The sequence below is a fragment of the Pogona vitticeps genome, chromosome 2, assembly GCF_051106095.1.
Source record: "Pogona vitticeps strain Pit_001003342236 chromosome 2, PviZW2.1, whole genome shotgun sequence".
Lineage (NCBI taxonomy): Eukaryota > Metazoa > Chordata > Lepidosauria > Squamata > Agamidae > Pogona > Pogona vitticeps.
Genome location: NC_135784.1, coordinates 62,347,089 through 62,370,474, shown reverse-complemented (window position 1 = coordinate 62,370,474; position 23,386 = coordinate 62,347,089). Strand labels below are relative to the sequence as shown.

The following is a 23,386-nucleotide window of genomic DNA, read 5'->3' as shown; positions in this document are numbered from 1 at the left end:
ATTGGTTATTCTGGAAGGGCAACCTGTATACGATAGTTAAATCAAGGATTTTCAAACTTATAGCTGAACAGGGTTCTGGGAAACCTAGTGTTTCTGTTTCCTGACAGATATAATCCAAAATAGTAAATACCACTTCATAGTTTTGAGTTAGGGGAGAATTATTTGCTATGCCTCCGAACAGAGTTTGCAAAATAGTTTGATGAACACAACTATAATGATTTTTAAAAACAATGTTTGTTTTTTAAAATAGAAAGATAGTGGCAAGAGAGTGAACAGAGAAAGAGACATTGTATTTGGTATGGAGTGTGGGGAGAAACCAATATTACAGTGAAACTTGTGAAGTAGACTGAGGTCCATGAAAGCTTATGCCAAATAAAATTTGTTAGGCTTTAATATGCCGTGGACTCTGTCATACTTTTTATCCTGTCCTAGAGTGCTAGGAATACCTGTTCTGTATACCTTCAAGGGGCTGGTATAATATTCTATGCAGCATTTAGGGGAGAGTTGCTATTACAGCCAAAGTGTTCTTCATGACTGGTGTCATTTTAGAAGAAGTATGTGAGTGGCCTGCTTCTTGGTGCTTAGGGAACGTACCAGAAGTATCATGTAGTCCTGTGCATTCAGAAGTTCATGAACACATTCCATATGTTATCAGTAAGAAAGAATTAGAAAAATCCTGCTGGAGCTCAGCTGTTCCATTCTATATTTAATGGCTTATTGTGAAGAATGGTTTATTGTGTGTAGTTTGCTTACTTAAGTCAGATGGTTCTTCATTTACTCTGTTGTGCCCAACTGTGCATTCTTGGCTTATCTGTCAGTTGTCCTTTGAGGATCCTTAATCTTATTGTTTTACAGGATGCAGAGTGATGTGTAGGTTAGTGAACCAGTTCTTTACTACCAGAAACTAACACTATAGACCAAAAAAGAAATAAAATACTACATTTAATTGCATGCTTATTTCTGGTTTTTCCAAACTTTCTAACTGCCTTTCTGTTGTAACAATGCACTCTACATAACACCCACCCACCTGAGGGAATGTTTAACAGTCATGATTTATTCAGCCTTAATTGTTAGGTTTTATTGAAATCTGTGGTGATGCTAAGAGTATGGTGACACTAGTAGCAGGAACAAGCTGGGCCACTTGGGAATGGTTGGGCTTGATTCGAATGATTTAATCAAGCCTAATCGTTCACACAGAAATGGCTCCTGCAAATATTGTGAAGTAGCTTAATAAGTGAGCCACTTTAGCATATTGGCAAATTAATCATTTCCTTTGCTCGGCAGAGGGTAGAGGAAGTGATTTTTTTTTCTTACTGTATGTAGGCTATCACTGATACATAATATCAGTTAAACATTTTAAAAAAATATATTTTCTTTGTTTCACCTTAAAGGACCAGTCGAGAAACTGTCCATAGTCGAATCCATGGCAGTGGTTTCAGCTGTAGGCAGTTTTTAATTTTTTTAAAAAAATAATCTGATTCAACACATCAGCAAGAGCCCATATTGTCAGAAAATTGTTTTCACTTCCCCTACCCTCTGCTGAACAGAGGAAACGATTAATTTGCCAATATCCTGATGGATATTGGCCACTTCACCATATTGCCTAATTGAAAGAGGAAGGCTTCCTTTGGATTGATTCTAGTGATTGCTCTGAAAATGTTCCAAGTCAGAGCAATCTGAGCAGCACCAGAAAAGAAGTAGCCTCTTGACAGGAGCCAAAAAGTTGTGGTCAGATGGGTGTTCTCTAGGAAAGACAATATTTTCTCATTGTGTTTAAGAACTCACCAGTCCATCCCTCGAGCATTCCAAACTTGCTAAACAATCTGTGTAGTTAGCATCAATGTTTTACGTGTGTGTGTGTGTCTATTTATTTATATTTCTATCTAATTTAGCTTAGCAATTTGCTGAGATTTTGCTTCTCTACAATTTCATACCACTTTAATTCTCATTAAGGGAAGTGATGCATAGTATATCTTTCTGAGTTATTATTTTCTTCCCATTTCTTCAGAGATCCATCCACCGACAGCAGACAGCTTGGGTCAGAAGCCCTCTGAAGCTGAAGAGGATTTGTACAGGAGGTGGGATATTCTTGTATTGTAGGATTGCCCTCCAGATTGCTCTGTTTTGGAGACAATGTGCTACTGTTTCATGGTGAATGACACAGTGGCCACAATCCTGTCAAATTGTTGCTATGAAAAGCATGACATTTGTTGGTTCTGTATTGCCATATGCTTTAGGACAACAAAAATAATTCTCATTCCATGTACTATTGACTACCAAACTAATTTTTATTGTATTTATTTTAAAATATTTTTACTATGCCTTTCTCCTTTAAAAAAGATGTAAGGCATCTTTTAAGTCAATAAAATACAGTATTTAAAGCTACTAATGGTGATTATACAAATACAAAAAGGATCAAATAAATAACATACTAAAAAAACAAGCAATACCAAAACACATTCAGAGCAGTAAGCATAAACCTCACCAAGGCAGTCAGTCACTCAGGGAAAACTTGCCTGATGAGAATGGTCTTCGCCTGCTTGCAGAAGGACAGTAAAGAAGGGAAGCCTAGCTTCCTGTGGGAGGGAGTTCCAAAGTCTGGGAGCAGCAACAGAAAGGGCCCTCTCCTCTGTCCCTACCAAATGCACCTGTGAAAGGGACAGGAACAAGAGAAAGGCCTCTTTCTGATTATCTTAATACTCAAGCAGACTCATAAATGGAGATGTGGTCCTTGAGATGGCCCCAAACCACTTAGGGCTTTATAGGTTAGAACCAGCACTTTGAATTCAGCCTGGAAAGAGATTGCTAGCAAGTGGAGCTGGTGTAATAGGGAGAATATGTGATCCCTGTATAATAGGGAGAATATGTGATCCCTGTATAATAGGCAGAATATGTGATCCCTGTATAATAGGCAGAATATGTAATCCCTGTAACCAGCCCCAGTTAGCAATCTGCATTTTGGACCACTGGAGTTTCCTGACATTTTCCGTAGGCAGCTCCATGTAGAGTGTGTTACAGTCATCCATCCAGCATGTAACTAAGGCATGTGTCACCATGTCCAGATCAGACCTCTCTTGGAGTGGGTTCAGCTGGGTTACTAGTTTTAATTGTGCAAGGGCATTTCTAGCCACCGTGGAATCCTGGGCATCCAAGCTCAGAGATGATTCCAGGATCCTTTAGTAAAACAATAGTTGATTCCTTTTCTCCTGCAGGTATGAACAAGAACAAGCAATGGTCCAAGAGGAGCTTCTCCGATTGGCCAGAAGGGAGCGGGAGGCAGCCAATGAGAGTCTGAATGTGACCCTCCAGCGGGAGAGGAATAGAACCAATGAGGAAAAGCAGAAAACAGCTCAGCTGGTGAGTACCACAAAACCAAACTGCACTGTATTCCTTCTTTTCTTGTCCCACCTTGGAGCATGATTTGTTAAAAGGCATTTTGCTTACATAATTCCATTACAGCAATTCATTTTCTGATCTTGTTTTCTCTGTTCCTGCCTTGCTGGCCTCTTTGAATGCAGATGACATAAAATGAATTATATGCCAAGTTTAATCACTCCTGCTGGCATGGTTAAGGTAGAGTTTCCTGCCATGGCAGTCTGTCTGGAGGTAGTTCAGTTTTGAACCTGTGGTTTTTAATTTTCTAATGTGATCACTACAGTACAAATCAGTTACTTTTAGTTTTTTGTTTTGTTTTATACCATGTTGTGGTAGAGTCTACATGTGGTAGTTGGTTATGTGGACTAAGTTTTAACATAGTTTGTCACTGGCGGAAGAAGTGAGCAGATCCTTCTAGAAAAGCTTAAAAGATTGAACTGTTCAGCTACTGTATATCATTTCTTTTCTACAGTTGGATGGAAAACTGAAGGAGAAACATTTTCAAAATTTGAAAACTGGCCCCAAAGTGGCAGTCAATTGCCTTGGGATAGGTTTCTCAGTAGGTCTGTTGCCTGATTGAAAGAATCTTACAATCACAGTCCTGTCCATATCTACTTATAGTCTCATCCATATTTGCTTAGTTGCATTCAATTCAGTTGGAGCTAATCCTAGATAAATTATTACAGGACTAAAGTCTAAATTGAGTGCATGTGTTCTGATAGATCATTAACATATTTTTCTTTAGGAAATGCATTCTTTGCCTTTAGGTTATCATGCATATTATCTAAATAAAAAGCATTTCACCTTTCTACATAAAAGCATTTCACCTTTGACACAGGAAACAATTCATGTTTATTTTCTGTTTGTATTTAGCACCTGCAGATAATATTAGTGATATGGATTAAAAATAATAAAAATTGAGAACTGCCACTTGTTTCATTGTAGCCATTTTTTTGGTGGTCAGGAATAGAGATAGGGATATTTATTTATTTTATTTTATTTTATTTATACCCTGCCTATCTGGTCATTGTGACCACTCTGGTCATTGCGACCATTCGTTTATGAATATTTGTATTCATAAACAAATATGAATATCCCCGTCCCAGCTGGACTTAATGAAGGTCCGGCCCCTGGGACCAGCCCACCCACCCACATGTCCCAGCACCGTAAAAGTCCCACCCTTCCTGCCAGTGGCGCCAGGAGCTCTGCTGTTTCTCTGCTGTTCGGCTGGTCACTCCTGGCACCATTGGTGGGAAGAGTGGGACCTTCGTGGCGCCAGGACGCTTGAGTGGATGGTCTGGTTCTGAGGACCGGACCCTTATTACGTCCAGCTGGGACAGGGATATTTATATTCATTTACGAATGCGAATATCTCCATCTCTAATCAGGAATGTTGTAAAATCAACAATTAAACTTTTTAGTCTTACTTTACAGCTCCTTCCTGATGTATACTGTATATACTTTTTTAGAAAGGACTTTGAAAGTGGCAGAAATCATACTTTTTTTCTTGTCACCTTGGCAAATGGTTCTGTCAAAGTCTTGGTGTTTTTTGGAATGGGAAAATTGCCAGGATGGAGGAAGTGATCACTCTTTATCATCCCAAGGCAAAGAGTGGGAATGGTTTACTGTGGAGTTGGCAGTGAATGAATGACTTGGATGGGCCACAGCCCATTGGAAGGCCTACTCCATGGTAGTGACTGTAGTAAAGAAATTGTCTGTCACCCTTCTGTCTGCCTGCACAGAGTGGTCCGGCAGATCTATCGTGAGTAGTCAAGTGCCTTGTGGCACAGTGGTTAAACTGCTGTACTGCAGCCAAAACTCTGCTCACAGCCCAGATTCAATCCCAGGTAGTCGGCTCGAAATGCAGTCTGAATTCTGTCCTTCCATGGTCGGTAAACTGAGTACCCAACATGCTGGGCGGGGAGGTGGGGGAATGTGTAGCCTGTACAATTAAATCGTAAACGGCCCAGAAAGTACTTTAAGCACTATGGGGCAGTATATAAACTGCATACTTGTTTTCCTTTGTTATGTGCCATCTGTTTCCGGATGAGACGGATTATCTACATTTCAATCTGGCTTCAGGCCTGCTCATTTGATACAGACTTTGGTAGTTATGGTGGAAAATCTATACCAGAAACTGGACAGGAGAATGTTCCTTGGTGGTTCTGCTGGACCTCTTGGTAGCTTTGCATAGTGTCCTAGTGAGTTGCCTCTCTGAGATACAACTTGAAGGCATTGTGGCTCCAGTCCTTCCTGGAGGAGCAACCTCGAGGTGGTGCTGGATGCCTCTCTTAGTGTGTGATATTCCTCAGGGTTTTGTTCTGTCCCCCATGCTGTTTAACATTTGCCTGAAATTGCATGGGGAGATTGCTTGGAGTTTTGGGATTCAGCGCTATCAGGACACTGATGACAGCCCACTCTATCTTTGGCCCTCTTTTCTATCTAAGTGCAAGAAAACTATTCCTGTTCCAAATTAGTACGTCATGTCAATAATGGACTGGATGAGGGCAAACAAATTGCAACATAATTCAGATAAGATAGAGATGTTTTGTGTAGCTGAAAGGCACATCAAGGAATAGACATTCAGTGTGTCATAGAGTTGGTTCCTAGGTATGCTTAAGCAACCAAGGAGTGTTCCTCTCGTTGGGAAAATGTTTTATAAAAAATAATGAGAAGAGAGTTCAAGAGGAAGTGATGTATACCTGCATTTGAAAAAGTTGTGAGAACAGCTGAACTATAGATACCAGTAATATCCATGTTTACCTTGGAGGGAGATGAATTTCTAAATCCTGCCTGTGTTAATGTTGCATAGGATTTAGAGGTGTAGCAAACATAACAATATCAGAATTCACCTTCATAGATTAAATAGAGGTTTTGCAAATCAGGAAATAGTTTGCTAAGAAGCCACAAAGAAATTAGGCCTTATGGTAATGTACACTTTGACATGTTGTTAAAGAACCTAAGTGCCAGAAACTGAGTTGTGGGTCCAGAATAAAAGGATCAGCAAGACCAACAGTTAAGTGATTGGGAGTAGTAGAATATTCTCCTGAGGAATTTTCGAAAATTCTTCTTAAAAATGTGCATATAGCTTCCAGCTCATGATGCTGAAGATCAGGGTTTTTCACACTTAAGTCATAAATTTCTATGATTCCAAACATAAACACTTTCAGAATTTTGTTATTTAGTACTTGCTAGTGTGTAGTGACAATAATAAGAGCAAGTTTGCTTTATCAGTCATTCTACCTATTGAAAACTGCAACTGCATACTGAGACAATATATATAAAGCGTTTTCAATACACAAAAGCTCTCTATATAAATAAATAGTACTTTTGAATATTCAGAATACTTTATATATGATGTCTCTGTATACAGTTGCAGCTTTCAGTAAGAGAGATTAAATAAGCAGTGCTGGTAGTAAGAAAGCAGTACTTATTCTATTAATGTAGGCATCATTGGCATGAATGTAAGACACATGTTAGAATTTAATACAGTATTTATACTCTGCAAGACAGAGAAATTGCCGTTTCATTTTTTAATAAATTGTCACATGTATTGATGGTGTTATGTACACAAATAGCAAAGATGGACAGTGAAATTTATACTTAATGCAATAGATCTGGACTCTTCAGTAGTAGATAGCGAGCTCAATCCTCTCCCTACAGAACCTAATCCATGCAGACGTGGAGGTTAGAAAGTGAAACCATTGGCTTGCCAATGTTGGGATGTATGTTAACTTAATCAGTATTAACCAGAGCATTAACTGTAATCTAAACTGACTAATATGGCTTTAGTAATCCTCCTACTTGAGGATTTGTAATACATATCAAATGGATTTTAACTTGACTCAGAAAGAAAAAACCCTACATTCAAACATTTAAAATCCTTATTAAACAGCGTTCATTAAGTGCTTCTTTGTTTTGGAGTCATGGAAGTGACATTAAAGTTAATGAAATCTTGATGCATACAGTGTTCAGAACATACTGATGCTAATGTTGTTCAAACCTCATTCTAACATTCCAGTTATTTGTTAAGCTGATAGATATGACTGAGTGCTGACCATAGCTGTTAAGGAAAATGGCTTTTCAGGTTGTTATGGGTCATATGTTACTATTCTGGTGTTCAGTCACACAGTTTTTGCAGATGTTTACAGCAATTCAGACTGCAACCTATAGACATTGTAGGATGGGCAGAGCTACAATACACATTTTGACATAACTGTCATGGCATGCTTCTCTAAAATTTGTATCTGCCTTCCATCCCAAGACACAAGTTTTTCTTGCTTAAGTCATTTGATTCCAAATATTCAGAATTTTGTGATAGCATGTTTTTCCTCCTGCTTTTTACTGCCTGAATGCTATTTGGACCCTAGAATGAGTGCATTGTATCCCACGGGAAAGTCTGCATGTCTGTACTTCACTCGTCGTTTAGTCGTGTCCAACTCTTCGTGACCCCATGGACCAGAGCACGCCAGGCCCTCCTGTCTTCCACTGCCTCCCGGAGTTGTGTCAAATTCATGTTGGTAGCTTCGCAGACACTGTCCAGCCATCTCATCCTCGGTCGTGGGGTACTTCACTCACCCTTGTGTTAAATGAAGGGTTGGGCACCTTGGGAATAATTTTTAAAAATAAATTACGCATCTTAGGACTTGAGAGGAGTGCTTTCAAGTCTTGGTCTGACTGTCCTTTCTCTCTCTCTTTCCAGAATTACTGCTCCAAAGAACTGTTTGTAATGTGCTCTAAATCATCTTTAGAATTACGTGGATCTAATTGGTGTTGATTCTAATTAAGAGAAGATTATTTATCTCTTCTGAAGCTTTATGAAATTTTCAGGAAGTTATTGTTGAACCTGTACTAGTGCCATAGTAGTAGGTATGCCATAATAATAGTAGATATGTTTTCTTTGTCTCTTACTCTGAGAAGAGGTAGATTCTACTCACAAAAGGAGTTTGGGAGTCGTCGTTACCAGTGGACAAGAAAAACAGAGGGAATTATTTTTCATTTTACCCTAGTGGTCAATTTTGATATTTGGTTTCTGGTACCTGGATTCTTCTAGTGACCAGGTCTAATTTTGATTTTTGAAAATAAGTCTGACAATAAAAATGAAGAAGCTTAAGAATATTTCTCTTCCCACATAGAATTGATAAGGGAATAGAATAAAATTTGATATATTCATGCCAAAAATTACTTCTTGAAACAGCTTAAAATGCCTCTGAAGGTATTTAGAAAATGTTGCTCTGGGTGCTAAAAAGTAATTTTGTAGCTACTCATAGTAATTACATCATATTTGCTTAGTTGCCATCACCTCATAAAGGATCTAGTTACAGTGAACTGGCTAAAGGTAACCTACTTATTTCTGAGGTCTGCCCATGCCGGGTAGGTGGGGCTCGTCAGCCATGGAAGGCAGCCCATCTAGGAGAAGGAAAACTCCAATTTCAAACCTCCACTGCCTTGTGGCTATATCCACTCATGGAAAAGGCTTCAGGAGTTAACCTCGAGGCAAAATCCGGAGCTGGAGTCCTGAAGGCAGCATGTGTCTTTCTGCCAACTCCTGCGACATTGCTGGAACCAGTTGTATTGGCTCTTGCCTTTCCATTGGACCATTTCAGCAATGTGGAGAGGGGGGATCTGCTGCTTGGGTAACAGCCTATCCTCCATATTACCTTACCCGGGCTTCATGCTCTGGAGAGAACACTCCTTGATTCAGAGCATGTTACCATAGTCTCTTGAGACTGAAGGATGCCTATGCAATGCCCATGCAAGCACCATAATACCCTGGGGCAGTTGAGGCTGTCAGGGGACATACCACTTGGTTTTCCATAACAAGATGGTTACTCAGTAATGGGAGGTAACATTACGTCATGTTGCCCAGTTGTGATGCAGTTGTTTTTAGGTGGCCATGATGTCAACATAGTGGAACAAGAGTCACTTGCTTCTTAAAATATAGGGACTATATTTAGTGTTGTTACAGCTTTCCAGCAGACCCTCATGTTCAGGCTTGTTTTTTTCCTTTACTACACCATCTGATATTTCTTTTTTCCAATGTACTTATCCCTTCCAGTGCCATCCCTTGGTTTCCATTCCCGTCTGTGCTTTTAAGGCCTGGGAAGAGCTGATTCTCCTTTCCGGAGCCTGAGCCACTAGTGTAGGGCATAAACAGGCCTGCCATCGTTCACCTTAGCCACCTTAGTTACTTCTCTTTCTCATTATTTCACCACCGTGCATCACAGTGCTTGAGGAAGACAAGAAGTTCCTGGTGGCCTTAGAGACTCTTAGTTCTCTACATGTTCAGATGCCTCTCTTTGGGAAGCCATAGGCTAGAATGTGCACCTGCATAATTTTCAGGTTTATACTCCTTTTTTCCCCCTTCAGGCATATTCCACAGTCAGATTGAAATATTATCTTGTGGAAAGGGTATTGAGACTATGTGGTTTTGTTTGAAAACAAGAGCACTCTTCAGAATTTCTTTCAAAACAGGAACAGATTCCACAGTTCAATGGGACAGAATATTGATGTTGAACAGTAGATGCAAGAACAGGCAGATGCAGAAATAAAATAAGCATTTGCAGGGAATGCCATAGTCTTCTCAGCCCCCTCCCCTCGTCCTCTAGCTGCCACAGTCCAGACTTCCCTACACTCTGCATTCTCGCCTGTCTTTCTGGTCATCAGACACAACCACTCAATTCTGTTCCCTCCCACTCCGTCGTGTTCAGAATGTTGTCTCTAAGTAGTATGAACCCAGGAGGCTTGCAATACCTTTTGCTGGTGCCGAATGTCTTCTCTTTATCATCGTTTACTGGGTGGATATTACTCCATAATTGGGATGGGGAAGGATCTGCATTTGGAAGCCTGGATATAGATGATTATTGTAATACTAATGCCGCAAGTAACAGGTGGGTATGGAAGCCAGAAATAATAAGGCTTTGGGTTGCTTGTGCGTAAGCAGTGTGCTGGAAAAGGATGGCCTGTCAGTGGGAAGCCTATGGGTTCTCCTGAACTCTTGGGAGTTGAAGGTTGTGCTATGTATCATTGGAAAGGTCACCTGGAGACACCTGATGCCTTTGCTGTACCAGTAATTCAGTCATTAATACCTTTTGCTCAATCAGGTACTTCAGCTCAGACGAGCAACAGTCTTTCTTCACCTTCCTGCTTACAGGTCATAAATCTGAATACAATGACTGTATTTTTAAAGTGATTTTCATTTGATTGCATGGAAAGCTGTTAGCTATTTAATCTGTGTTCTTTACAGTTTTTATCCACTGACTTTTATTATTAGTAGTATCTGTGTAAAGCACTGATTCAGTCTTATTACTCTGTGTGCTACCTTGGAATTAGAGATTAGACTGCAAACAGAAACCCATCAGGCTTCTAGGCATAATTAATTACTTATAAGAGGCCCTTTGCTTGAAAAACAGGCTGAGAAACAACCTAGCGTTAGAAATTTAAAGAAGGATTGTCTGTATATCAGAGTCTCCCGCACCTGGGGAAGTAACAGCTTTAATCAGGCTTATATTTACTCACTGCCAGTCTTCTTCCCTTATGACCATGGATCCTGTGCAGACAGTTCTAGTTCTGGTCTTGGAATTAGTTACTGTAGCTGTCTTATTTACATGTTGTTTTTCTGCAGTAAAATGTGCCAAAAGCAGCGTATAATGTATGTCAACTAAAGTACATCGCTCACGGGAAAGAAATGTCTATGAATAAATTCAGTGAACAAAAAAAAAAGATCAGTTACTGTAGAATACATTCAGTATAACAATAAGATAATCAGTAGGGATGTGCACAGTAAAAACTTTTGTTTTTGACCCATTTTGGTTCTTTCGGGGGCGGACTACTTTGTTCATTTTCATTTTTTGGTGTGCCAGTTTTTTTTTGTTTAACATGAAAAGAACTGTATCTATTGAATCTATTTGTTTTGCTTTTCCTCATTTAAGTTTTCTGGTGCTGGTCCAAAAAAAATTTACATCTGAGGAATGCATAAAAATTGTTGTAGAAAAGTAGAGACAAGGCAACAGAGAATCAATATACTCCAAAAGCTGGAAACAGTACAACCAGCCGTCACCATCACCAGACAAGACAGTCTACCCAAGCCCTATCAAAATATATACCTTTAATTAATTTTTTATTTTTTATTGTTCTATTCCACCTTTCTCTTTTTCTCTTAATTTTAGACTTATACTTGTGAACCACCATATTTTTGAAAGTATTGTTTTGGGCTCTTGTGGAGTTTTAACCTGTAAACTGCCCAGAGTAGTGCTTGCACTAATGGAGCAGTAAGTAAGTAAGTAAGTAAGCAAGTAAGTAAACAAACAAATAAACAAACAGTAATTTAACCAAATAACAGTTCTTAAAAATCAGAAGGAAAGCATCCACAAAATAAAATACATAAATATAGCCTCCCTTCCAAAAACCACCCAAGCAAATAGAAACAAAAATGCAATCAAAGCTCCCACAATATCAAAACAGCTAGAATATGGAAGTTCTCTCATTTTCTCTTCTTAATACCACATGATGTCATCCCTTCTTTGGATTCAGAGCATGGATGAGAAATAATCCAATAAAGGTAAGAACCAAGGGGAGAGGAATCCCCAATGAAATTAAGAAGGGGGATTAAAAACAATTTTAAACGAGTCTTTGGCACAGGCAGGCTACTAGCTGCAGAACTAATAGAAAGAGATGGGAAAAAACTCTGTTGCCTCAAAAAGAAGGAAGAAAGGAAAGAATCCAAAATAGAGGTACAAGCAGACATCACAGAATGGAGGGCATCAGGAGCTTGTGCATCACAAGAAACAACCAAAATAAAGAAAGGACACTCTCACTGGGTTTCAACCCTTCTAGGCCCTTTTACAGATTCAAAATTACTACTCCCCTTGGATACTCCGATTTTCTGCTAACAGCAGCCCTTGTGACACTATTGGATGAAAAAATTCCTGGGTAGTTTGACAGACAAAAAGGTGAAAAAAAGGTTAAACAAAAGCTTTCATGTTTCCTTCTTTTGTTAATGTAAATCACTTGTGCTTTCTTTGAGGAATCAGGAAAAAAGGAACATGAAAAAAGAGAAAGAGCCTCCTTTGTGTTCCCCCTATCCTTAAAATACATTAACACATGTTTGTTGAGCAAAAATCAAAGTGAACAAACCAGCCAAACCACTAACCATTAAACCATCGCTGTTAATTGTAATAGATCTCATTGTAACACCCCTCACTCCACAAGCCTCTGTAGCCTGGACTAAATGCAGTTTAGTGTTCGGTCGATGTTTGCTGATGTTTTATTGCTGGCTTCACCTCACATCTCGAAAAGACTAACAACAGGAAATGGTGACAAATGTACTTCGTTAGCCTTCCAGGTATTCTGGTCATTGCTGCTGGTTTTACTACACATTTATTCATTTTTAAATGTTACATATTTATGAATATAAGAGCTATTGTGGTTCAAATTAGAGGTCCATCCAATCCAGCATTTAGTTCCCACAGTGGCTAACAGATGGCTGTGGGAAGCCCCTAAGCTAGCGATGGCAAACCTATGGCATGTGTGCCACAGCTGGCACACAGAGCCCCCCTCTGTGGGCACCCGAGATGTAAGTCACCATCAAGAAATACTTACCCATCCTCTGATCCTAGATTTTTGCACTCCCCTCTGCTGGTGCAGTGGTCCAGCTGAGGGATTCAATGGCAACCATTACCAGTCTAGTCCAATGGGGGATTGGAGGGCCAGTAAGTATTTCTTTGTTAGGAAAAAACACCAGCCATTTAACCCTTGCAGTGCAGGAGCAGTTGTTTCTTCTAAACTAAAACCTCAGTATTCAGGTTTTAATTTCAGTGTTGGCGCTTTGAAATAAATAAGTTGATTTTGTGTTGCACTTTGGGCACTTGGGCTCAAAAAGGTTCACCATCACTGCTAAGCAGACCAGGACCATGAGAACACTCTCCTGCCGATGTTTTCAGCCAGTTATTCAGAGGCATATCTGGACCCTCAAGAGATAGTACTTAGGCATCATAACTAAAGCCTTGACAGTCTTATCCTTCATAAATTTGTATAATCCGCTTTTAAAGCCATCTAAGTTGGTGGCCAGATTTAAGCACATAATCTGCTTATATATTTTATGTGTATAGTTTTATTCCATTTTCATTGTTTTGAAAAGTTCTGAAACCTCTTGGGTGATGACAGGGCAGGCAGGTTATGATTAGGTATCTTGCAAGTGTTTTTAATGGCAAAGGGGCAGGAGAGGGAATTGTAGGGTGTGTCTACCTGCTAGACTTTTTTCTCTACTACACCATCTGATATTTTATTTATTTATTTATTTATTTATTTATTTATTTATTTATTTATTTATTTATTTATTTATTTAATTTAATTTATATGTCGCCCACACTACCCAAAGGTCTCTTCCCCCCCAATTCTCTATGAATATGAGAGTTAGAAAAGTGAAGGATTTTGTTGTTGCTGCCGATGCTGCTGAGAAATAAAGCTTTGTAAGCTTGTGGGAAGGTTTCCATCTTTTCAGCATCATGTAATTGGAACATATAATAGATAATAAATGCAGGTATTGACTGGCCATGTCCTGTGACACCAGTGTGGTTCTGACCCAGACTTAGGGGCTGAGGAGTCAGAGGACACACGTCTCAGTTACAGTGGTGCCTTGACTTACGAACTTAATCCGTCCCAGAAGATGTTCTTAAATCGAAACGTTCGTAAGTCAAATCAGCATTTCCCATAGGAATGCATCGAAAACGGATTAATCTGATCCGGCTGTTTTTTGTGTAGAGGCACGGTTTGTAAGTCGAAGCATTAGTTCCCATAGGAACTAATTCAAAAGCGGTTAATCCATCCTCTACCACTAGGCGAAGAGTTTTTCTTTTTTTAACCTAAGATGACTTAGGTTAAAAAAGGGGCAGGAAAGGAGGGAGGGAGGGAACAATGGGGAAAAGAGGAAAGAAAGAAAGAAGGTCATTACTGGGGCACACAGACCCCTCAGACAAAGGTTTGTGCTTTTAAGCACAAAAAGAGAGAAGACAGAGAGAGAGAGAGAGAGAGAGTTTGGAGTCTTTTTTTTTTATAATTTTATTTTATTTTTTGCATAAAGGGTGACATAGGGACATGGGGATTAGGGTTTGTGAGGGAAGGGGATTTGTGTGAGAGAGGGGAAATCATAGCATACTAATATCCAATCTATACCTATTGCCATATCAAATCCAAAATCATTCTATTTACTCTTTTCTGCCTTATGTATAAGGTTCACATTTCACTATATATATTCAGCTACTACCTGTTAATTCAGTCCATTTATAAAATAAGTCCCATCTTTCTGTTGCCCTTTGCAAGGATTGGTCCTTTATAACTTCCGATAAGATGTCCATTTCGGCTATTTCCCGTATCTTTTCCATCAGATCTTCTTGTTCCGGCACCGCCGTACTTTTCCAATTTCTAGCATACATAATTCTGGCTGCTGTAATAATATATATAACTATATGTTCCTTTGACCTATCTATGTTATCGGGTATCATGCTTAATAGAAACAATTCTGGGGTTAGTGGTACTTTACAAAGCAGAATTTGTTGTAACATAACATGCACTCTTTTCCAGTATTTTTTTGCTACCCCACACGACCACCACATATGATAATAACTTCCCATTTGTGTTTCACATTTCCAACACTTATTTGATACATCAGTATACATCTTTGACAGTTTTTCAGGGGTCATATGCCACCTATAGAACATCTTATATATATTCTCCTTAAAATTAACCGATCTTGTGAGCTTTATGTTATTTTGCCATATTTTCAGCCATTGATCAATATCAATGTTGTGCCCTATATTTTGTGCCCACTTAATCATAGGTTCTTTAACCATTTCCTCTTGCATTTGAATTTCCAACATATAATTATACATTTTCTTAACAATTTGTTCTTTTGAACCCAATAACAGTTTATCAAAGATAGTTTGTTCGAAGTAGAAACCCTCTATTTTATCTTTTGTATATCTGGATTCTAGCTGAATTCTAGGCCACCAGTCTAAATAAACATTCTGCGACTCTAATTCCTCTTTAGATCTTAATTCACCGTCCTTTTTTAATAGCTCTTGATATCTTAGAAGGTTTGCTTTTGTCATAAGATTGGATTGTGTGAAGGCTTCTATGGGTGACACCCATGCAGGTATTTTATAATAAACTTGTACAATTTTTCTCCACGTTACCAACAAAGCTTTCCTTATCATATGTGAATTAAAAATTTTTTGTTCTTTGTCCTTTTTATACCATAAATAAGCATGCCAGCCTAGTTGTAAATCATGTCCTTCCAAGCTAAGTAATCTATCATTTTCTAAAGTTATCCATTCTTTTATCCAATCTAGAATACAAGCTCTGTAATACAATTCCCAGTCAGGAAGACCAAAGCCACCCCTCTGCTTAGCATCTTGCATAGCCTTAATTTTAATTCTTGGTTTTTTTCCTTGCCATATAAATCTCATAATTATCTTATTGAATTCTTTAAAAAATGACTGCTTTAACATGATAGGAATTGAGTTTGGAGTCTAAAACACATTTTAAACAAAACACATTTGAGTCTAAACTACATTTTAGAGCAAACCAGCCAGCACAGCCCCTCACAGAATATTTTCTGATTTTAAGAAAAAAAGACTTTGGAGTCTAAACTGCATTTTACAGCCTGCCTGCATCAACAACCAGCAACCGTTATTCCAGCAAACAGACCCCCTCAGTACAAAAAGAGAGCAATTTTAAAATTACTGTAGTCTAATTTTCACATTTAATTGTAATTTAATATTAGTCTACTTTTCACTTTTTAAATCCACACTACAAGACCCATCAGACCACAGAAACACAACCCCCACCTAGCCTTACCCCCACCAAGCTGCAAAAAACCCTTGTACAGTAAATACAGTGTACTCACCCAGAACAGTCAGTCTCTTTGTTTTAAAAAAGAAAGCCAAAAATCCAAAAATCAAAATTACAAAAAGCTCCCCCAAAATACAGTCCGTACAGTACAGTTCCAGGCAGTACAGTACCAGGCAATACCAGGCAGTAACAGGCAGTCCAAAGTCTCTCTCCTTATCCAGTTACTTAACCATTGGGACGAGTGAGGTAGCAGACAAGCAGCCTCTTCGCTGGCCAACGGTTAGCTGAAAGTTCAAATTTCGCGCTTTCCCCGCTTCCCCTGCATTTTTCGTTTGTAAGTCAAAGCTCCGTTCGCAAGTCAAAGCAAAATTTTGCGAACAGAGCTGTTCATAAGTTGAAATGTTCGTAAGTAGGGACGTTCGTAAGTCAAGGTACCACTGTATATGCCTTAGTTCAGAGGTTCCTAACCTTTGTGGTGGTAGTTGAATCTAAAAATACATTGTTGCACCCGCTTGAAAAATGTGTTCCAATTTATTGTTAGAAAATTACATTTATTGCAAAACAGTCTACTGTACTTTTCTGTGTATAAGACTATACTTTTGTCTAAAATCTTTAGACTAAAAATTGAGGGTTGTCTTATACACGGAAGTAAGCTGAGGAGAGAACAAAAACAAGTGGCGGGGAAAGCAGGGATGAAAGCGATCCTGCAGCGCTTTGATCCCTTCCCCCTACACTTGCTAAGCCCCACTTAGATTTCTCAATTTTGGATTAGAAAAGTGGGGGCGTCTTATACATGGGGGCGTCTTATACACGGAAAAATAAGATATTTACTGAAAAACAGATACACACATATATCGACATAAAATTAAAATAATTACTCAGTTTTTAGTGGCTAATTTGTTGTTTGTTCATAATAATATTTTAAAAGTGAGGTGTTTTTTTTTTGAAAGAGCTATACATATGTCATCACTTGCATTTAAGCGATTTCTGGTTTTTGTTTTTATATGCACAGATAGTGGTAGCAAATGGTAGGGGTGTCTGCAGTGCTGCCTTCACCAGTGGTGGAAATGATTCTGCGCACACCAAAATTGTTCTAAGTCCAGTTCTTCAAATTCCGTTTGAATACGTGCATTGGCCTATATTTCAATGAGATCATCTTTTATTACATTACTGTCATCTATAGAATTAAGGTCAAAAAGAAATGGATCCAGTATCCATCCTTGCTCTTTGCCAATATCTTCCGTGGAAAAATATCCATGAAAAGATGCACTCAATTGCTGCAAATGTATTACAAAATTGTGATTTTTTCATTTTCCAGAACAATTTCATTGGGTGAGGGAAAGTTTGCAAAATTACCATTTTCAACTCGACGTATCCATATTTTTAGTTTTTCAATAAAAGCAGATAATTTTTGAGTAGCTGTTATTATGTTCTTACCATATCTTTGCATTGATACATTTCAATAATTCAGGTGAGTGAATATATTTGCTCAGTAGGCCAGTTGAAATATTATCTTTTCAAAGTCTTTAGCTAAATTGCAATTTTAGTTACAGTAGTAAGAAACTGAATTATTTCATCATGTGTTTCAAAAACCCTGCTTATGATATGTCCCTTGGAGAGCTACCTTATGTCTTTATGTGATAAAGAAAAAGAGCATGGTTAGCACCGATTTCTTCTAAAAAGCATGAAAGATATAATGATTAAGGGCCTACCCTCGGATATAATTTACTACATTACTGCAGTAGCTAAGTGTTGTTTTAACTTCTCTGGCAAAGTTTTCAACACAGTGCAACCTGTAATGTGTTATTGTAAATTTCAGTACTTCTTTCTTCATATATGCAAAAAATACAGATTTTTTTCTAACATCGCAGGGGCACTATCTGCAAATACCATTACATCCATTGGTATTTGATATTGCAAAAGGAGAGAGATAGAGAGAGACAGACAGAGAGAAGAAAAAAAAAGAACACAAGTATTTAATGAGATTGAAAACATCAGGTTTTTTGCCGTCAACTCAGTTGCTCACAAGATAAAAATTCTTCCAAAATTCCTTTTCCTTTATGTAATGCACAAATACTAATAGCTGACAGCAATTATCAACATCAGTTGACTTGTCCAATTGAATACCCACTTTCAGAGGATTGGCTTTAATATCTTGTACTACTTGCAGTCAAATATCCTGATTGATATCTCGAATCACATAGTGGAATCTGCTGAATTTTCTTATGTACTCCAGAACCTAATACAATTTTCGCAAATTCCAACACACATAGTGTTACCAATTCCTCATCTATTGTATGAGGCTTTTTTCCTAGGACACAGATATGCCACTTGATAAGAAGCTTCTGAACTGGTGCAAAATCAAATTTTGTGATAGTACCTCTGGTATCAAATAATGCCTTCTTAGATTTCAAGATGTTAAGTGTATGTCCAGCAGCTTCACCACAATGCAGATTGTTTAAATATTCTAACAATTTTGCCGGTTTGGGATTGAAGTTTGAAAATATCTTGCAACATAAAATGCATTGTGATAGTTGAGTACCGTCTTTGTTGTACAAGTGAATCTATAAGCAACATGATCGTCTTTCCATTGGCGTCTTTTTGACATGGCAAGGATTGCTACAAATAGTAATATAATACTCATACATTATCTTAACTACACATTTTAAGTAGATTATAAAATAACGGATAAGCAAAAAACTAATTATAATTCATACTGAAAATAAAGAAAATTAGCATTCGTTTGTGCATTGTTCTGCTTCATTCACGTTTGTGCACCATGAAGTGCACATTTTGAGCAATTTCTGATTGTTCTGGCAAGTGCATGTGCCATGACAAAAGTAGGGTGGGTAGTAGTGGGGTTCATATCATCATACCGTCTGGTCATATGTGTGAGTACATGGTACTGTATAGTTGAGTCAAATTTATATAGTGACAGCTTTACATTTTATATTATAAATCTAGAAGTTAAAAAAACAATTGTTACCACTTGTACCACTAGAAATGGTTTCTTGCATCCCCAAGGGTGCACACATCTTTGGTCAAGAACTGCTGCCGTAGTTCCATCCCGGCTTAGTTACTATAATGCATTCAACATCAGGCTGCCTTGGGAAAGTGCTTAGAAATTTTAGCAGATCCAAAATACTGCAGCCAGATTGTTAACTGGAGCTGGTTACAGGGATCACATTACCTCTCTTTTACTTCAGCCCCACTGGTTGCCGATCCATTTCTGGGAACAATTCAAAGTGCTGATTTTAACCTATAAATCCATAAATGGCTTGGGTCTAAGCTATTACAACAACCAAATCTTCATTGTGCACTTGCTTGGGTGTTAAGATAATCAGGGGAGGCTTTTATTTCAGATCCACCACCTTCACAGGTGTGTTTGGTGGGGACATGGGAAAGGAACTTCTTTTTTTGCTGCTTTTATCTAACATTTTTACTATATTTCAAGATGTTAAGTGTATGTCCAGCAGCTTCACCACAATGCAGATTGTTTAAACGTTCTAACAACTTTGACCGTTTGAGACTGAAGTTTGAAAATGTGTGAGCTGCCTTGGGTCCCTTTTTAAGTGAAATGAGGGGTAAAAATATTTCAAGTACAATAAATAAAAAAAAATTAATTGTGAAATCTCTTGTTTATTTTGGAAGGCAATAATGTTTGCATTTCTGGTTGATGCACATCTGCTTCCTGCCCAAATCCTGCATTGTTCTTTGCGGTGAATGAAATGTTTTGTTTTCCTCCAATTGTCATTTTTGGATATGTTGTACCATACATGCTGAGCATGTGTAAGAGCAGCAGCAGCAGCAGTAACAACAGCTTTTAAGGCCTAATGGGTTTAAGTAAAACCTTTGAAACAAATCAGTGATGGAACTGGGAGAGAGGAGGAGAAGTAAACGTGATTAAGCAAAGACATCTCATTACTGCTCTAGAAAGGAAGGATTATATCCTATAAAATAGGAAGATCCCATTTAAGGAGGGGTCTGTGAATCCCAGCATTATGAGGATGGAGGGAGAGCAAATAGAATAAATGAAATTAATACCCTGAAAGAAGCATTAGCCAGATTTAGGAACTGGGCTAATGTGATTTGTGCAAAGCCTTGAAGTTCTTATCTCATTTAATCCCACAGGATAATAGCTTCGTCAGATATATTGACCGAGGAATCCTCTAATTCTCCCCCCTCTTTTTTTCTTTCCAAAAATTAATTTGGTGTGCTAGACAATTTCATAATTGTCACGAGAGAAAGAGAGCATTGGGTTACCTATGGAAAGCAATTAGAGTGAAGCTGTAGTTTACTGATTGGCTTCCTTTTGAGCATAAATCTTTCTTGTGGTTCCTTAAATGTCATCCCCGTATTGTAGGAAATGGGCTACAACTATGTGGGATGATTAGGTTTCTTTGGCAGCATTTCAGTAGCAATCAAATGTGTGTGTGTGTGTGTGTTTGTAAAGCTAGATCGTCCTGTCTTTGTATGTGTTATTACATGGAAAATTCAGTATTAGTTTGGTTTCAGTTGCTCAAGTCCTACATATTGTTGGGACTATATGGAATTCTTGCACGAGTGGCTGCAAACAGAGCAAGTTGGTACAAAAGATTTTTTTTTTTGTTTTGATTCTTGCAATCACCATCATTGTGTTTAGTAGTTTTGTTTAGTGGTTTCTCAGATTGCCTTTTCCATGTGTAGACCATTCAAAATCTCTTTGCAACCTCACATGTGAGTTTTGTGCCTGGAAACTGCTCCTCAAAACCCAGTTTTGTTGTGGAAAAAAACACTTGCAACGTAATTCATGGAATCCCAGTCCTAGTATCAAGAAGGCTATGTCTTCACCCTTTTGTTCAGTAGTGGTGTAGGTTACAGGACTAGTTTCTATCCTAGGCCTTGGTCACAATTGCTTTAGGACACCATTTAAGTGTCCTAAAGAATGAAACAGGCTATATAAGTTCCTTCTTATATTTAATATAATCTCATTGCAATGCTTGAGGAAGTAGATTTGATCGTATTAAAATTATAACATTTACTCGATAAGATGTCACAATATTTTTGCTTTTTGTTTGTAAACTAATATGTCTATTTTTTAAAAACTCGAGTTCTTTCTGTCTCTTCCAATAGATATTTATAATTGGGAGAAGGGGTGGTGGAGAGCATGACCAAATTGATAACAGTGTAGACTAGCTGTTTCTGGATGATATATTTATCGTGGAATTGTCATAGCTTATACATTAACATTCTGTAAGGGTCTAGAAAATGTCATTAGCTCTGTGAAATTCTGCTTACAACAGAAAGTTTTACTTGTTTGAGAAACAAGAGTGTAGCAGCTGGCCTTAGTGCTGCTCTTTGTTTTTAAGAAGGTGTGATTTTGCCATGAGCATGCATAGCTTGCAACTCATCATAGCTCTTATGGTATAATGTTTGCTTTTTGTACTATTTTGTCACTCTTTTTTTTAAACTCAGCCCTTTAGATCAGGGGTCCCCAACCCCTGGTCTGTGGCCCAGTGCCGGTCTGTGGGCTTTCCAGAACTGGGCTGCGGAGGTGGAAGTGTGTGCCCTCACACTTTCCCAACATCAGGGTCTTTTCCAGGGAGTCTTCTCTTCTCATGAGATGGCCAAAGTATTGGAGCCTCAGCTTCAGGATCTGTCCTTCCAGTGAGCACTCAGGCTTGATTTCCTTTAGAATGGATAGGTTTGTTCTCCTTGCAATCCAGGGGACTGTGAGGATAAGAGCCGGAGTGAGCTGTCCCCTCACGAATATAATATAAAATATGACCAGAAACCCACAGAAGGAGGAAAAGAAAGAGAAGTTAAAGAGATAGAGAGACATTCAGCAGAACCGTGCAAGGAGGAGGAGGAAAAAGACAGCCACGCGGGAGAAATAGAGCTCGAGGAGAAAGGGAAGGCGCGAGGAGAAAGATTCCGTTAGGACAGTTAGAGACTGGCAGGGGAAGAGGTGAACCAAGTGAGGAAAGGGAGTGGGTAGATGTTTTCTTAACTACAGAAATAGGAGAGATGTCAGCCGAGACTGAGAAAGTGAACGTTTTCCTAGAGAGAGAAGTCAAAGAACCTAAGGAATTTAGTCATGTTTTCTCTGTACCATGAAAGAGACCAGTAGAGACGGTAGATGACCCTGGAGAGGGAGCTTCTGCTAAAGTGACTTACTGTCCAATTATTCCAGGATCAAGTCCACTAGAATGGACCGTCCTTGTTTATCCCAGAGTACTAGGTCCAGAGGGACCAATGCCCTTGCCGACAAGAGATCCGAAATTGATGAGAGAGTTACCAGCAACAGCGGAGTGGGCTTGACACCCGTGTTGCGGGACCCCGTGTGTGGGTTGCGACCCCCGCATGAGAGAAACATTCAAGAAAGTTTAATAGAAAAGAATTTATTGTTAAAAGATGTTGACAGTCATTCATTGTTCTGGTTATGGGATGAATCTCCCCCACAATTATCTGTTTGCTGTTCTAGTGAGTTAGACAAAAGAGACTCTGTTGAAACAAATAATAAAAAATACTTTATTTCATGAATCAGCTGCCTCAGTTTCATCTTTAGATCAGGAACAGTCTAACTCGAACCCAGAACGTACTCACAGGGACTCTGAAGAGCCTCCTCCAGCACCACAATTCAAAGGCATCAATTCTTCGGTGGTCAGTTTTCTTTATGGTCCAGCTCTCACTTTCATACATCACTTCAGGTTTGTCATCGCTTTCCTCCCCAGAAGCAGGCGTCTTTTAATTTCGTGGCTTCTGTCACCATCTGCAGTGATCATGGAGCCCGAGAAAGTAAAATCTGTCACTGCCTCCATATCTTCCCCTTCTATTTGCCAGGAGGTGATGGGACCAGTGGCCATAGTCTTAGTTTTTTTGATGTTGAGCTTCAGGCCATTTTTTGCGCTCTCCTCTTTCACCCTCATTAAGAGGTTCTTTAATTCCTCCTCACTTTCTGCCATCAGAGTGGTATCATCTGTATATCTGCGGTTGTTGATCTTTCTTCTGGCAATCTTAATTCCGGCTTGGGATTCCTCCAGTCCAACCTTTCGCATGATGTATTCTGCATATAAGTTAAATAAGCCGGGGGACAATATATAGCCTTGTCATACTCCTTTCCCAATTTTGAACCAATCAGTTGTTCCATATCCAGTTCTAACTGTTGCTTCCTGTCCCACAT

The 23,386-nt window shown here is 38.8% G+C and overlaps 1 protein-coding gene across 4 annotated transcripts in view; it reads left to right on the top strand.

The window, feature by feature from the left end:
* The window catches only part of CHCHD6 (coiled-coil-helix-coiled-coil-helix domain containing 6), a 341,446-nt gene that overhangs the window by 8,915 nt on the left and 309,145 nt on the right, over positions 1–23,386 (top strand). For all 4 annotated transcript variants that reach the window (XM_072989551.2, XM_072989552.2, XM_072989553.2 and 1 more), the window contains exons 3-4: positions 2,009–2,078; positions 3,213–3,357. In XM_072989551.2, coding sequence (XP_072845652.2) covers positions 2,009–2,078; positions 3,213–3,357 — 215 coding nt within the window. The remainder of the gene's footprint in view (positions 1–2,008; positions 2,079–3,212; positions 3,358–23,386) is intronic.